Source organism: Cynocephalus volans, chromosome 1 (assembly GCF_027409185.1).
Source record: "Cynocephalus volans isolate mCynVol1 chromosome 1, mCynVol1.pri, whole genome shotgun sequence".
Taxonomy (NCBI): Eukaryota; Metazoa; Chordata; class Mammalia; order Dermoptera; family Cynocephalidae; genus Cynocephalus; species Cynocephalus volans.
Genome location: NC_084460.1, coordinates 272,977,641 through 272,994,212, shown reverse-complemented (window position 1 = coordinate 272,994,212; position 16,572 = coordinate 272,977,641). Strand labels below are relative to the sequence as shown.

Here is a 16,572-nt window from a genome sequence, read left to right as displayed (position 1 = left end):
TAATACTACCTGAGATGATAATTCTGAAGATACAACAAGTAGTCTAAAAAAAATAAACATTTCAATTACAGCTCACAGATAAGATCTTCTAGATCAATTTCATTTTTTCAGTACCTCTGCACCTTAATGATTTTGCACATAAATGAAACTGTGAATACCTTCTACTAAGACATCCCCTTTAATTCACTGAAATAAAATTTTAACACATAAATTAAAACAGGGACAGATAAGTACAGTTTGGGACTCTGTTTTAAAACAAATTTCATCAGAAATCAGAATAGGCATTTTTTCCTAAGTAATCTTACTATTTTTGACTTTATAAAAAAGAGGAACTGTGTATATGCCTATCAAGTCATCGAAGATTACAAAGATGGAAAATTAGAAAGCTCACTGCCTTACAGCAATCTCTCCATGGCTTGCTTCTCCCCATTCTCCTCCCTCAGGAGCTCCAGGTTGTTATGATGCCAGCCCAAAGGTGTGAAAGGAAGCTCTTTGGATTTTTCCTCTACCCGACGATTAAATAAGGATTCTAAGTAAAGTATAAAATAGGAAGTTATTACTTCATTGTCATGTTTTATACCATATATTTAAAAATTACCAAATTCTCTTTTGAAATTTTGTATGTTGGCCAATATAAATTATTGGTGTAAAAAAAGCAAGGACATTGTAATAAGTACATAAATAAAAGGCATAATAACACATACATATATACATGCATAAATACATACATAAGTATATTAAAAATAAATAAACAAAAGAATAAAGAACAGCAGTAATCAGTAAAAGCTAAAATCAAAGACAGAAATGTGAAAAGCAAATTTATATAAGCAACTAGGACTCTCAAACCAATAATTAAACACGCTTCTGAAAAACAAAGAAAATGAGATTTTTGCACTGTCCTTTTTATTTTGGAACATTAAAAAAGGAGGGTGTTAATTTTCCCTATAAAATACAAACTGAAAACTGTATTCACAGAAATTTGAATGCTGACAGAACAACACATGATAGTGTGGGTGCTGTACTTTCAGAAAAAAAGCTCAGCTCAGATATCCTGAAACAGCAGATGAAGTGTAGAAACTCTATTTAGACAATCCTTAATAGTGTTTTGTTTTCAATATTGGCACAGAGGCTTTTTAACAAAATTTTAACAAAATAGACCCAAAAGTAAACTATAAAGAAATACTAAAACATGATCAATAGCAATTTATATAAAACTTTGTAAAATCTTTAAATTTTTAAAAAGGGTGAAAATGGATCAAGACAAAAAAGTTAGTAGATAATACACAGGTTGCAAAAAAGATGCTCACTGAATAACTGCGGAATAATACAACTGACTAAATGGAAAGAAAAGAGATATGAAATACTTACCAAATGACCTAGCCCTTTACCCTCTTATAGCAAACCAAACCAACAAAAAAATTTTCAACAAACAGTTCCACAGACAACACAGTAAATCATATGTCCACGACTGAGGTACAAGAACTGCACATGTCAATTATGTAAGCAGCCAGTCTGTAAACTTCTAGTTGAAACTTTTCTCCCATTATCTGAGCCCTAAGCTGTGGAGTGTTGTGGACCAATTAGGAAAGTCTTTACTCCACAGTAAGCTAAGTAGGGTAGGGACAGAAAAGGCTTATGTTCTTCTATACTACTTTTGTGCCAAAGAAATTGATCAGCAGGGTTAGTTCTTTATCCCTTTCTGCCTACTTCTCTTTCCAGCTCCACAGGGCAAGTAGCAACCACAATTGGATGAGATCTGCCTTGGGCTTTTTGACAAATTTGACAATCCTTAATTATATATATATATACATACATACATATATATATTATATATATATATATAAAATATATATATCTCAACACTTAATATTACATTCACAATATAGGACAGTATAAACTATGTATGCCTTTAAAAGAATAGAATTCCAATTCTATTTAAAAGCTTTTAAGTAATTATTTTCCAGATGAGAGACCTCATCTCAAGCCAAGTCCAAACTACATTCTTGGTTCTCAACATTCTCAAAGTCACTATACCTATTAAAAAGGTGTCTCCATGATACTAAAATAATCAAATATATTTTCAGCACCTTTTGTGTGCCAATCAACTCACTAGGCCCTAGGTGTATCCTCATGAACAAAAGAGACACCATCCCATGCACAACTGCTGATAAAATTACCTTTGATGAAGGCATCACTTATAGAGAGCTGTTGTCCTCCAGTGTCAGAAATCAAACACTCTGCATACCAAGGAGAGAACAGAGAGGAGGAAGAAAAGGAGAGACATATGACTAAAACATGCCAGCATATATATACAGAGAACACACCCACACCCAAAGTATTACTCATACTAACCCCATCACTGCCCAGCAAATTCAAGAAAGCTTTGCCTTAAAATGTCTCTTTATACAGTTGTACACACTTCATACTAAATTTAACAGACTCGAGTTTATAACTTAACTAAACTTTAGTTCGAATGTCAAATAATCTTTACCAGATCATTTTTCTCTTACCAAAACTGAACAGGTTTATGGAAATTGAGATCTTCAGTAATTTGTATAACAGGCCTAAAAGGTTACACAATTTTTCTCATATAACTATATTATTTAACAAATAATGACTTTATCTATACACAAGGCAGTTCACAAAGAGAAAAGGCACCTGATAAAGCAATATGAGGGTTTTTTTTATTTTCAAAAAATAAGCTATAAAACAAATTAATACAAAAGTGACACTGGCAGGGAATAAAGATATAACATGACGATTCCTATTAGCTTGGAGTTAAGAGGTTGTTGTTTTTTTTTTTTTTTGACCGGTAAGGGGATCATAACCCTCAGCACGGTGTCATCTGCACCAAGCTCAGCCAGTGAGCACACTGGCCATCCCTATATAGGATCCGAACCTGTGGCCTTGGCGCTACCAGCGCAGCTCTCTCTGGAGTGAGCCACGGGGCCGGCCCTGGAGTTGAGTTTTTGTCTTCTAACCAAACACTGCCAAATTTCTTCCAAAGGTAACTGCTTAACATACTTTGAATGCTTTTAAAATATTAAATATTTTTCTTACAGTGAAACTTACTGTTTACTTCCCCATGAACTTTTCTCTAGATCTGTGAACACACATAACTCAAGTGGGGTCTTTTCTACTATGCAAATTAAACCACAGTGCGTTTTAACTTCTTTAAGGTAAAAGTTCTCCACAAATTTTTTCAAGTTCATTTATAAACAAATGTGCTTTAAAAGTCAATATATTTATAAACCAATATGTTCATTCTTCCACCCAGCAAAGAAAATATTTTCCTTAGAAAATTCAAGTGTACCATGCCAAATACAATAAAATCAAATATGTGGACAAGATAGAAGTTATAGTTTATTTCTTCAAGATTTTCTTCAAGAATTTTGAAACTTCCTTAACTTTCCAAGAGGTGAAGTCATCAACAATTTAAAAGTGTACTTCGCACTCTGCTTTCAGCAAAATGAAACTGCCAACACGTATGTCCAGAGAAAAGATGTCCTCCATCATTACATATCCTGATTCTAACCCACGTCTATAAATTTATATTCAAAAGCATTACAATATTCTCCATGTGACCATCGTCTACAGTTAATTCTCAGACACTGTCCTTTTATACTCACCCAATTGTTCTCCATCGTTTTCCCTATTTCTGTTTTGAGGATTCCCATAAAGATGTGTATCTTACTCATGCCAATGCTAGTCAAGCCTCCTCCTTCCCCACACCTCTCTAAACTTGTTAGTTTTAAATAAGATATACCTTTTTATTACTATAATTCTTAGATGCCATTTTACCACATCTTGATAATGGCTAATACTGACAATTATGAGAAATTTATTGTAGAAATGTGAATTTGTTTCAAATTATTTTAGTGTAGATGTTTAAGTTCAAAAGCTTCTCTTTTCTCATGTTTTGTAGGTTCAAAATAGAAAGTAGCAAAGAATTAGGCAAGCATTTCAAATCTAAGTGAGAAGACAATTCAACTGTAGAGAGTTAAATGTTTAAAATTCAAACTCTAGGTGAAATCATGGAATAAAGTGCTTCATCTTTACAATAATGACTTTTCAGTTACATTATAATAAAATCCAATAATTATTTATTTACTCCTGTATTTTTTATTTATTTACTTTTACATAAAGCCACTTTAGGGCTATAACTTAAATTGGCTTTTAATTACATCTAATAGAGTAAACCTCATCATCTATTTTAACAAAGGTACTTCATTTCTTATGTGCTGCTATGTTAGATTTTAGTAATAGTTTACATTATTTTTCCTTTTACACCCAATGACTTTTTTGAATATGACCATTATTACTTTTGAGTCAGCAGACTAAAGCATCAAATGAGATAGCTAAAAATAATGAATTCATTTTGTATAAATTATAGGAGAAACTTTTTTATAAATATAGCATATATATAATAAGCATTTTAAATTATAGTGGAAAGATGTCTTGGAATGTGTGACTGATTTTCCCCCAGTCTAGTCCAAGCATCTTAATAGGTTTAGTGAAATACTATGTTACTGGGTAGTAGTATAGGCAACAGTCTTTAAGATGTTAAATAAAGAAACAAGAATACAGCAGAACATCCATGTTATAAATGCAAAGAAATGCCACCTTGGAAGTTGCACATTATGGGAAGAACAGTCAGATGTAGTTCCTTTTAAAGACTATAAGCTTTAAATTGGGCACGGAGGTACTGAGGGAGAAAACAAAGTCAAAGGAACCAACCAAAAAAGGTGTGGGGAGGAGGTATGGGGAAAATGAGAGAGGGTGGAACAAAACCCACACCAAATTCCCTCAGCCATATGGGACAGAGAAAGCCAGAAGGACAGGCTCATATGGGACAAGAGATCCTACTCAAGCAGAGGATCAGCTATCCAGCCTCTGTTTGGATTCCAGATGGTGACTACCTCCTACCTTTTTGGTCAGCAGGGTGAGGGGGCACATGTGGGTACTTGGAGGGCTTCTTGATATGGAAGTTCACGTTGTCCAGCTCCACGTTCAGGCTGATGGAAGCGGCTGAGTCACTGTCCACTGTGGACTGGAAACTGCTGACTGATGTGCGCTTGCTAGGACTGGCAGAATCTTTTAGTATTGCGGAGGGGAAAGAAATATAGGGAGAGGAGGGGAGTAAAAATGGGTTTTATCAGGGTATTGGAGGAAAGGAAAAAAATGTTTTTTTAATATACAAGCCCAATGTGCAATACCAAAATGGATACAGTATTTTCATATACTTCTGTGTATACTTAATAAAATTTGAACAGTTATATATAAAATCAATTTTTTAAATGAAGAAATAAATTGGAGGTTCTGCAGAAAGAGAGTCTGATATCAGTGAAGAGGTGAGAAAGTTGTCTACTGCGTTATTAATAGCTCAGAGTTATTTTTAAGCTGCTGTAAACTAGAGACTATGGTAAAATCTGGGAAGGCCAGTTGCCTAACAAGTTGGTTTCTTAAGAAAATACTGTATCTAAGACAAGGATTGCTATCAGATGTTTACATTTAGTTGGAGCCATAAATTGTAAAGTAGGATTGTTCCAATGAAAGAGATGCTCATTTTATCATATAAACACAGTAATGACCCATGAAAACTTAAATGTCAGAAAGTTAAACTCACTAGCCAAATTATCGTCACCTTCTTCAGCTATCTGTTCTGTGTCACTGTCATCAAACTTTATGTCTTTAAACCAGGATGGCTCAGAGTGCCCTTCCACAGAGTTCACAGAGTCGCTGTCTGGAGATGGTGTCTCAGAAAATTCTGTACTCTGAAAGGATCAAGACAGGATGTAAGCAATTGACCCACAATGGCAAAAATGTTGATACTGTCACACTAAAATTAAATTGTAACCCAATATTTCTACAAATCGAACAATTGAATAAATTTACATAAAATAAGCAAATTAACAAAACCTAAGTTATAAACCAGTATCATATTGACAATTCTACCCTTAAAATTATATTTCCGCTAACTAGAAGGCTCAGGTGGCATATGATGAACTTTTTTTTTTTTTTTTTTTGCGGCTGGCCAGTACAGGAATTCCAACCCAAAAACATTTCTTTGATACAAATTTTACAGTGTTTCATTTCATCCTTTAGTCCTAAGAGTGAAGACAGCTTGGAATTTATTCTTACCCTGGGCCAACTCTAGGATACATCTTGGAAAATAATTTTTAACAAATCACACCATACCAGTCTTTGGGTCATTTGCCTTTTCTAAGCATTGAGTTTCCAATTTTAGTTCACAGAGATGTTACTAAACATTGCATGTGTACACACACATGCACACAGTCATGCAACACATCACAACATTTCAGTCAACAAGAACTGAATGCACAAAACAGTGATCCCATAAGATTACAACGGCTATACCATGTTGCCTAGGTGTGTGGTAGGCTACACGATCTAGGTTTATGTAATGCTACGTACGATATTCACACAATGACAAAAATGCCCAAAGCCTTTCTCAGAACATATCTCTGTCGTTAAGCAACACACGACTGTATGTATCAAATTAAATAAAACAAGACTGAAAGTGGATCTCTTTTAAAAAGAATTCTATTTTTAAATAATTTTCACTTCCCTAAAGTAAAAAAAAAGAATATTCATGATTTCACCACTGCTACATAATTTAATAGTGCTAAAGAGTCAAAATCTATTTCAATAGGTAACATTAAATTTTTCAACCGTTTTATTATATATACTCCCTCTTAGTTCTAAAAACACAGAAGTAAAACTGAAACCACTAAATTTAAATGATTAGCAAGTATAATACCACAAATCCAAGTTTAAGAAAAGCCACACCAACTGAATAAAGTGTTTGGCTCTATTAGCAGGTTTTTCAGTTTTTTATCTCTGCCACCTACCAAGTAAAAAATATTTTAACTTTACTCAAACAGCAGGGAAAACGTGATAGAAAAAGTATCTTTGGGTAATTCAACTACTTTTTATTCCCAGTGATGAAAAAAGACTTCAGAGAAAGCCTGTTACATTCTCATTAGCAGTAAACCCTGAAAAGTACCTGCAGTGGTCTGTACAGGGCATACTCATCTCTGAAAAGCTGGTCATGATGACTAACACAATCCAGCCAACGTCCATCAACCATTGCTTGTCCAATTGCTATAGCTTGCGCCCTGAATCAAGACCAACAAAAATAAAAAGTTTTAGAAGTCAGTCAGAATAATTTTACAGGTACAAGACAAGACACAATCTTTTTTTTTTTTTCATTTCTAGTCAGAGTTGGAATTTCAAATGGTCCTTGGATAGGTAAGAGATGAAACGAGAGAATTGAAGCAAATTAAAAGATTCTTCCAGGTACCACACTAAAGGAGAAGAACCTATTGGTAAGACAGTCCTAACAAAACCTAATTTTAATCACAGCAAGCATTCATTGAGTATTCAATGCGTGCACACTCTGTACTTACTAGAGGAGTATAAAATGTTGAGAACAGCATGGCTCCTACCCTCAAGGAGCTCACAGTCTTGATGAGAAGACAATACTAAATATTACAGATATAGGTATAAAATGTGTATGTGTATATATATATACACACATATATATAAATGAAATAGACAATTAATAACTATAGATAGCATTTCACAACTTATAAAGCACTTTAGCCCATATTATTTCATTCCATCCCCCCAGCTTATTTCCCAGGACAGTACATTTATTTTCCTTGTGTTGGAACTAAAGGGTCCAAGTCTCAAAGAGATTGAATAACTTGACTAAAAGCACAAACCTGAAATGGGATATAGCCAAAATTGGAAACCAGGGCTGCACTGCTTAAAGCTGTTTCTCTCTTTACTTGTTTGCATTCCTATTTCTTCCCACTACTTCCCTTATCTGAGCAAATAGTAAAACCTAGAGGATGTGTTAACATGAAAGGCAACAGGATCTGTCTGTTACTTTTTTTGCAAATGACTTGTGAGGCAGGACACCCTAGGCATCGCTTATGGACCCAATTCTCAACACAGGTTGCAATGTTTACATTAGAGAACAAAAGCAGGAGAATCCATTGGCCTTAGACTCTAGCTACATTCTCCAATCCTGCTTTACCAGAGAGTTCTGTGTTTTGGGAATTACTGCACACTTCTGCTTTTAATAAGGTAAATTGTGACCCCATTTGGCTCCTTGCATCTATTCTCTGCTGGTTAAAACCCAGATAGGAGAAGAGTTCAATAATTAGTACTCTAAATCATCAAATACATAAAACAAACAGCACCCTAACTCACAGAGAAATTTGTTACCTTTGTATCTTCAAATATGTTTTCATTAAAAAAATTAGTAATATCAAAACCTCTTTCTTAAGATCACAATACCTTGTAGCAATGTGTCCATTTCGGATTAGCCAGTTGACTAATTCCTTTCCTACAATGCAGTTTGGATGGGTTCTCAGCCAGTAACGGTGATCCTGAAACTCCATTCCACTACTGTGATGGCAGATTTTTTTCCACAGGTCCTTTAACTGAACACTATCCTACAATCACATTAAGAGCAAGTAACTACTCTTGAGAAGGATGCTGTATACCTTTTCAAATGCTTTCCTGTGATTTTTAGATTCATAAAAAGAAACTCAATTTGGATTTCCTTGTAATAGCTAATTTAGATGATTTAAAATACATGACACATACATGGGGAACAGCTTTAACTCAGCTCATCTAATTTCTAACCTAACTTTTTCTCTTGAAAACCAACTATCCCAAGTACTTATTTTTTTCAGCCACAGCATAAATTATCAGTATACTAGTTATCTAAGTGCAAAATATACTTTTCTTTGGAGATGGGGCAAGGTTGAGGGAGACAACACTCAATCACACTAATCTAAAGTAACCATTTCAGGCGGGAGCGGCCGAGAACGGGGAAGGCAACAAACCAGAGACAGAGTGAGCGCCCGACCTGGCACAGCACTGTGAGTGACCCCTGGCACAGCTCTGTTCGGGGGGCGGATGCCCACCAGGCTCCCGCCTGCACCACCAGGCCACTCACCGCCCCATGGCTGCCTCCATTTTCCCAGGTGCGGGCAGCCCAGCCCGGCTCGGCCATCACTGAGCCTTCCCACTTGCTTGGCCCGGCGCGGGGCTTTCCGGAGCCTATGGGCCGGCCTCACCTCCCAATCCCTCCGCGGTTCTCTGGCGGGGCTGGTGGCGGGGGGCGTCCCCGGCCAGTGTCGGGAGGGCAAGGAAGTACAGGCGGGCCGACTGTCACTCCACCACACCCTGGACTCCGGCCCCAGGTAAACGCCCTGTTACTGGGAGGCAGACACCATCTCTGTGGCCACCAGTTTGGAAAAAAGACTAACGAATTTCTGGTTGGGAATAGTGTGGTAGGAGAGTTCCCAGGTCCGCTTGAACCTGCCGGAGACCAGGCTGCAGGTGGGCGCTAGACTCGGTTTATACCGGGGGGATACAAAAGTGAACAAGACCCAAGAAAGATCTACATAGTGCTACAAAGGCACCCAGAGAGACCGGTCGTCTGTGCCTAGCAGAAACCTGGTAGACTTCCTGGGCGAGGTGGTGCCGAGCAGGGTCTTGAAGGCCCAGCTGATAGACGAGGGGTGCAGAAGACACGCCCCAGCCCAGCACAGTGCGCACAGAGTGGGGAGACGTGTGGCCAGGGAGGCGGAGACTCGACAGAAACCACACACCCGGTGGGGTCGCCACTGCACGATCTAACAGCCTGGGCCAGAGCACACAGAACAGGGAGAAGTCCTGCACAGGAAGTGAAAGCTCAACAGAGATCACACACCCTGTGGTACGTGATCCACCAGCCCAGCAGAGTCCAAGCTGACCAGAAAGGTGGCTCCCCGGAGAAGCCCAAGACCCGAGGCAACCACACACACAAGGCACTAGAGGCCAACTGAGCAGTCACGGAGGGAGCCATACCAAATTGGCAACCACAGCAACATCCTAGTTAGTCATTAGTCTCAAACCGGTGGACTGTGAAACCCCCTGCCACAAGAATGAACACCAAAAAAAGGATACAAGAAATACAAAAAATCAAGAAAGTACACCACCAAAAGTTAATAAATTTCAAACTCTAGATCCTATAGAACAAGAAGCCCTTGAAATAACTGACAAGGAATTTCGAGTGATAATTCTAAGGAAACTGAATGAGATACAAGAAAACGCAGCTAGACATCATGATCAAATGAGGAAAAGTATACAGGATCTGAAAGAGGAAATATACAAGGAAATCAATGTCCTGAAAAAAAATGTAGCAGAACTTGCTGAACTGAAGAAGTTATTCAACGAAATAAAAAACAGAACGGAGAGTTTAACCAGCAGGCTTGTCGAAGTTGAAGAGAGAACCTCTGAACTTAAAGATGGGCTGTTTGAAATAACACAAGCAGACAAAAAGAAAGAAAAAAGAATCAAGGACATTGAAGAAAATCTGAGAGAGATATCAAACAACCTTAAGCGATCAAATATCCAAGTCATGGGTATTCCAGAAGGGGAGGAAAATGGAGATTCCATTGAAAACATATTCAACAAAATAGTGGCAGAAAACTTCCCAGGTATAGGAAAAATCACAGATCTTCAGATCCAGGAAGCTCAACGATCTCCAAACATATTCAACCCAAAAAGGCCTTCTCCAAGACATGTCATAGTCAAATTGGCAAAACTCAAAGACAAAGAGAGACTCTTAAAAGCTGCAAGAGAGAAGCGTCAAATCACCTATAAGGGAGCCCCAATCAGGTTAACATCAGACTTTTCATCACAAACCCTAAAAGCTAGAAAGGAATGGGATGATATTTTCAAAATACTAAAAGACAAAGATTGCCAGCCAAGAATACTCTACCCTGCAAGGCTATCCTTCCGAAATGAGGGGCAAATAGTATATTTCTCAGACAAACAAAAACTGCGGGAGTTCACTACCACACGACCACCCTTACAAGAAATCCTCAAGGGAGTACTGGGTTTGATTCCTGAAAAATAACTACCACTGCCATAAAAACCCAAGAAAAATCTAAACCCACTAGTATAATAAAAATGGCATTCATGAAGAGAAAACAAGCTAACAAAAACACTATCTACAACCTAAGGAACCAACAAACACAGAAAACAAACAGTAAATCAGAAAGCAAGGAACAAAAGACACCTAAGACAACCAAACAACCAATAAAATGCTAGGAATAAATCAACACCTTTCAATAACAACTCTTAATGTAAAAGGCTTAATTCCCCAATTAAAAGACACAGACTGGCTGACTGGATCAAAAAGCAGGACCCAACTATATGCTGCCTACAAGAGACCCACCTCACCCATAAAGATTCACACAGACTAAGAGTGAAAGGATGGAAAAAGATTTACCATGCAAACAGAAAAGAAAAACGAGCTGGAGTGGCTATTCTTATATCTGACAAAATAGACTTTAAACTAAAAACCATAAAAAGAGACAATGAGGGACACTACTTAATGATAAAAGGACTGATCCATCAAGAAGACATAACAATCATAAATATGTACGCACCCAAAGTTGGAGCAGCCAGATTTATAAAACAAACTCTATTAGATCTAAAGAAGGAAATAGACACTAATACCATAATAGCAGGGGACCTGAACACCCCACTGTCAATATTAGACAGATCATCTAGGCAAAGAATCAGTAGAGAAACACAAGATCTAAACAAGACTCTAGACCAATTGGAATTAGCAGATATCTACAGAACATTCCACCCAAGAACCTCAGAATATTCATTTTTCTCATCAGCACATGGATCATTCTCCAGGACAGATCACATATTAGGTCACAAATCAAGTCTCAATAAATTCAAAAAAATTGGAATTATCCCATGTATCTTCTCAGACCACAATGGATTAAAACTAGAAATTAATAACAAACGAAACTCTGGAAACTATACAAACACATGGAAATTAAACAGCATTCTACTTAATGACATATGGGTCCAAGAAGAAATCAAGCAGGAAATCAAAAAGTTTATTGAAACTAATGAAAACAATGATACATCATACCAAAACCTGTGGGATACTGCAAAAGCAGTATTGAGGGGGAAATTTATTGCATTAAACGCTCACTTCAGAAGAATGGAAAGATGGCAAGTGAACAACCTAACACTTCACCTTAAAGATCTAGAAAAACAAGAACAATCCAAACCTAAAGTTAGCAGACGGAAAGAAATCATTAAGATCAGAGCAGAACTGAATGAAATTGAAAACCAAAAAACAATTCAAAAGACCAACGAATCAAAAAGTTGGTTTTTTGAAAAGATAAATAAAATTGACAAACCATTAGCATGGCTAACAAAAAAAAGAAGAGAGAAGACTCAAATAACCAAAATTAGAAATGAAAAAGGCGATATTACAACTGATTCATCTGAAATACAAGGAATCATTCGAGACTACTATAAACAACTATACGCCAACAAATTTGAAAATCTGGAGGAAATGGATAAATTTCTGGACACACACAAGCTCCCAAAACTGAACCGTGAAGACGTAGAAAATTTGAACAGACCAATAACAATAAAGGAGATTGAAGCTGTTATCAGAAGGCTCCCAACAAAGAAAAGCCCAGGACCAGATGGATTCACAGCAGAATTTTACCAAACATTTAAAGAGGAATTGACACCGATTCTTTACAAACTATTCCAAAAGATTGAAATGGACGCAAATCTCCCAAACTCATTCTATGAAGCAAACATCATCCTGATACCAAAACCAGGTAAAGATATAACCAAAAATGAAAACTACAGGCCAATATCCTTGATGAATATAGATGCAAAAATCCTCACTAAAATACTAGCAAACAGAATACAGCAACACATACGTAAAATTATTCATCACAATCAAGTGGGATTCATCCCAGGGATGCAAGGTTGGTTCAACATACGCAAATCAATAAATGTGATACACCATATTAATAAACTCAAACACAAGGACCATATGATCATATCTATAGATGCTGAAAAAGCATTTGATAAAGTTCAGCACTCATTCATGACAAAGACCCTCTATAAGTTAGGTATAGAGGGAAAGTATCTCAACATAATTAAAGCTATATATGCCAAACCCACAGCCAATATCATCCTGAATGGGCAAAAGCTGAAAGCTTCTCCTTTAAGAACAGGAACTAGACAAGGATGCCCACTCTCACCACTCCTATTCAACATAGTGTTGGAAGTACTAGCCAGAGCAATCAGAGAAGAGAAGGAAATAAAGGGCATCCAGATTGGAAAAGATGAAGTCAAACTGTCCCTGTTTGCAGATGACATGATCCTATATATCGAACAGCCTAATACCTCTACAAAAAAACTGTTGGAATTGATAAATGATTTCAGCACAGTAGCAGGATACAAAATCAACACACAAAAATCAGTAGCATTTCTTTTCTCCAATAGTGAACATGCAGAACGAGAAATCAAGAAAGCCTGCCCATTTACAATAGCCACCAAAAAAATAAAATACTTAGGAATTGAGTTAACCAAGGATGTGAAAAATCTCTATAATGAGAACTACAAACCACTGCTGAGAGAAATTAGAGAGGATACGAGAAGATGGAAAGATATCCCATGCTCTTGGATTGGAAGAATCAACATAGTGAAAATGTCCATACTACCCAAAGTGATATACAAATTCAATGCAATCCCCATCAAAATTCCAAAGACATTTTTCTCAGAAATGGAAAAAACTATCCAGACATTCATATGGAACAATAAAAGACCACGCATAGCCAAAGCAATGCTCAGCAAAAAAAATAAAGCTGGAGGCATAACACTACCTGACTTTAAGCTATACTACAAAGCTATAATAACCAAAACAGTATGGTACTGGCATAAAAACAGACACACTGACCAATGGAATAGAATAGAGAATCCAGAAATCAACCCACACACTTACTGCCATCTGATCTTTGACAAAGGCACCAAGCCTATTCACTGGGGAAGGGACTGCCTCTTCAGCAAATGGTGCTGGGATAACTGGATATCCATATGCAGGAGAATGAAACTAGATCCATACCTCTCGCTGTATACTAAAATCAACTCAAAATGGATTAAGGATTTAAATATACACCCTGAAACAATAAAACTTCTTAAAGAAAACATAGGAGAAACACTTCAGGAAATAGGACTGGGCACAGACTTCATGAATACAACCCCAAAAGCACGGGCAACCAAAGGAAAAATAAACAAATGGGATTATATCAAACTAAAAAGCTTCTGCACAGCAAAAGAAACAATTAAAAGAGTTAAAAGACAACCAACAGAGTGGGAGAAAATATTTGCAAAATATACATCTGACAAAGGATTAATATCCCGAATATATAAGGAACTCAAACAACTTTACAAGAAGAAAACAAGCAACCCAATTAAAAAATGGGCAAATGAGCTAAGTAGGCATTTCTCTAAGGAAGATATCCAAATGGCCAACAGACATATGAAAAAATGCTCAACATCACTCAGCATCCGGGAAATGCAAATCAAAACCACATTGAGATACCATCTAACCCCAGTTAGGATGGCTAAAATCCAAAAGACTCTGAACGATAAATGCTGGCGAGGCTGCGGAGAAAAAGGAACTCTCATCCATTGTTGGTGGGACTGCAAAATGGTGCAGCCTCTATGGAAAATGGTATGGAGGTTCCTCAAACAATTGCAGATAGATCTACCATACGACCCAGCTATCCCACTGTTGGGAATATACCCAGAGGAATGGAAATCATCAAGTCGAAGGTATACCTGTTCCCCAATGTTTATCGCAGCACTCTTTACAATAGCCAAGAGTTGGAACCAGCCCAAATGCCCATCATCGGATGAGTGGATACGGAAAATGTGGTACATCTACACAATGGAATACTACTCAGCTATAAAAACGAATGAAATACTGCCATTTGCAACAACATGGATGGACCTTGAGAGAATTATATTAAGTGAAACAAGTCAGGCACAGAAAGAGAAATACCACATGTTCTCACTTATTGGTGGGAGCTAAAAATTAATATATAAATTCACACACACACACACACACACACACACACACACACAAAAACCGGGGGGGGGGGGGGAGAAGATATAACAACCACAATTATTTGAAGTTGATACGACAAGCAAACAGAAAGGACATTGTTGGGGGGAAGGGGGGGAGGGAGAAGGGAGGGAGGTTTTGGTGATGGGGAGCAATAATCAGCCACAATGTATATCGACAAAATAAAATTTAAAAAAATTTTAAATAATAGAAAAAAAAAAAAAAAAACAATGTCTTTTCTAGAACATAAAAATAAAATATATATAAAAAGAAAAAAAATAAATTAAAAATTTTTTTAAAATGTAATAAAAAAAATAAATAAAGTAACCATTTCTACTCGTCTTCACTCCACTAGATTCTCACCATCCTCACCAATACCCAACTGCCAGGTGAATTTTCCTAAAGGAAGGCCTTCAGTGAACTACTTCCTACTCAAAAAATTTCCAATATTGCTCAGCCAATACAAGCTCAAATCTAAACTTGAATGGATTGAATTTACTGCCTTCCATCAGGTTGTCCCAGATAACTTTCCATTCTCATTGTCCACAGACGCAAACTTAAAAGTCTCTCCCAAATAATAAATCCTACTTCAGTCCATGGAAAATACCATGATTACTCTCACCTCTACACCGTTCCTCACAGCTTTAAGTAAGATTCTCTTTCCTCACTGCCTATCTAAATCCATTCCATCCTTCAAGATCCCATTCAAGCCCTTTGGTGTACTGCTTTTCCCAACTCCCTCACCAGTAACTATCTTTCTATTTTTTGAATTCTTATATCACATATAGTCATATTATTCATTTGACCCTCCTGTTTATTACTAATGTATTATTTCTTTTACTATTAAGGACGTTCCCAATGATCTTATTTCTACCTCTTTAATTGTAAGCTTAAGGACAGAAGCCACATATTCCATTTCTTTGAGTCACTCTAAGTATTGAATATAGTATATTACATACAGATCAATTCAATAAACTGATTATTATCCCATATGAAAGTGCTAAACGTCTGAAAAGTTTTCAATGTGTAGAGAAATATGCTTCAATGTTTAAACAGCAATCTGGGCCCTAACTAAAAATTAAGTTCTCCTATTAAGTAAGCAACTGAATTCTGATCTTGCCAGATAAAAGGGGTAAGGAAAATATTAATGCAATAAGTAAAGAATCCTTGACCTGTTTCTCAGTTTATCCCAGTAAAAACTTAAGCTAATTATTTCTCTGTTTAATTCATATGCTAATTATTTCATTTATAAGTTTCTTTAAAAAACCAACCAGTGAGATAAACATTCCTTACGCTCAACATTAGCAAGGGGTCAAAGATACTGGACCAGTACCAGAAGAATTTTGCGTTCATCTTCAGTGGTCTCTGTTCTAACATATGTTCGGTTAGCCTGGGGACTGACAGATGTCTCATATGAAGGTACCATAGGAGAACCAGATCGATCCAGTGACAGGTTAGTAATGCTGGCTGATCTGGAAGTAAAAAGAAAAAGTGAAATTATAGTTGTAAGTTCATCAATAAATGGAATTACAGAGAAAATTCACTTTTAAATAGATGCTTATTTGCCAGTGTCAAGGATA

At 36.8% G+C, this 16,572-nt stretch overlaps 1 protein-coding gene across 2 annotated transcripts in view; it reads right to left on the bottom strand.

The window, feature by feature from the left end:
• PIKFYVE (phosphoinositide kinase, FYVE-type zinc finger containing) overlaps window positions 1-16,572 on the bottom strand; it is a 76,552-nt gene that overhangs the window by 38,927 nt on the left and 21,053 nt on the right. Inside the window, exons 8-14 of one of the 2 annotated variants that reach the window (XM_063098508.1) lie at window positions 16,326-16,464; window positions 8,329-8,486; window positions 7,028-7,139; window positions 5,627-5,774; window positions 4,927-5,094; window positions 2,178-2,237; window positions 400-529 (exon numbers count right to left, since the gene is read on the bottom strand). In XM_063098508.1, coding sequence (XP_062954578.1) covers window positions 400-529; window positions 2,178-2,237; window positions 4,927-5,094; window positions 5,627-5,774; window positions 7,028-7,139; window positions 8,329-8,486; window positions 16,326-16,464 — 915 coding nt within the window. The remainder of the gene's footprint in view (window positions 1-399; window positions 530-2,177; window positions 2,238-4,926; window positions 5,095-5,626; window positions 5,775-7,027; window positions 7,140-8,328; window positions 8,487-16,325; window positions 16,465-16,572) is intronic. The other variant, XM_063098509.1, reaches the window with a different exon arrangement.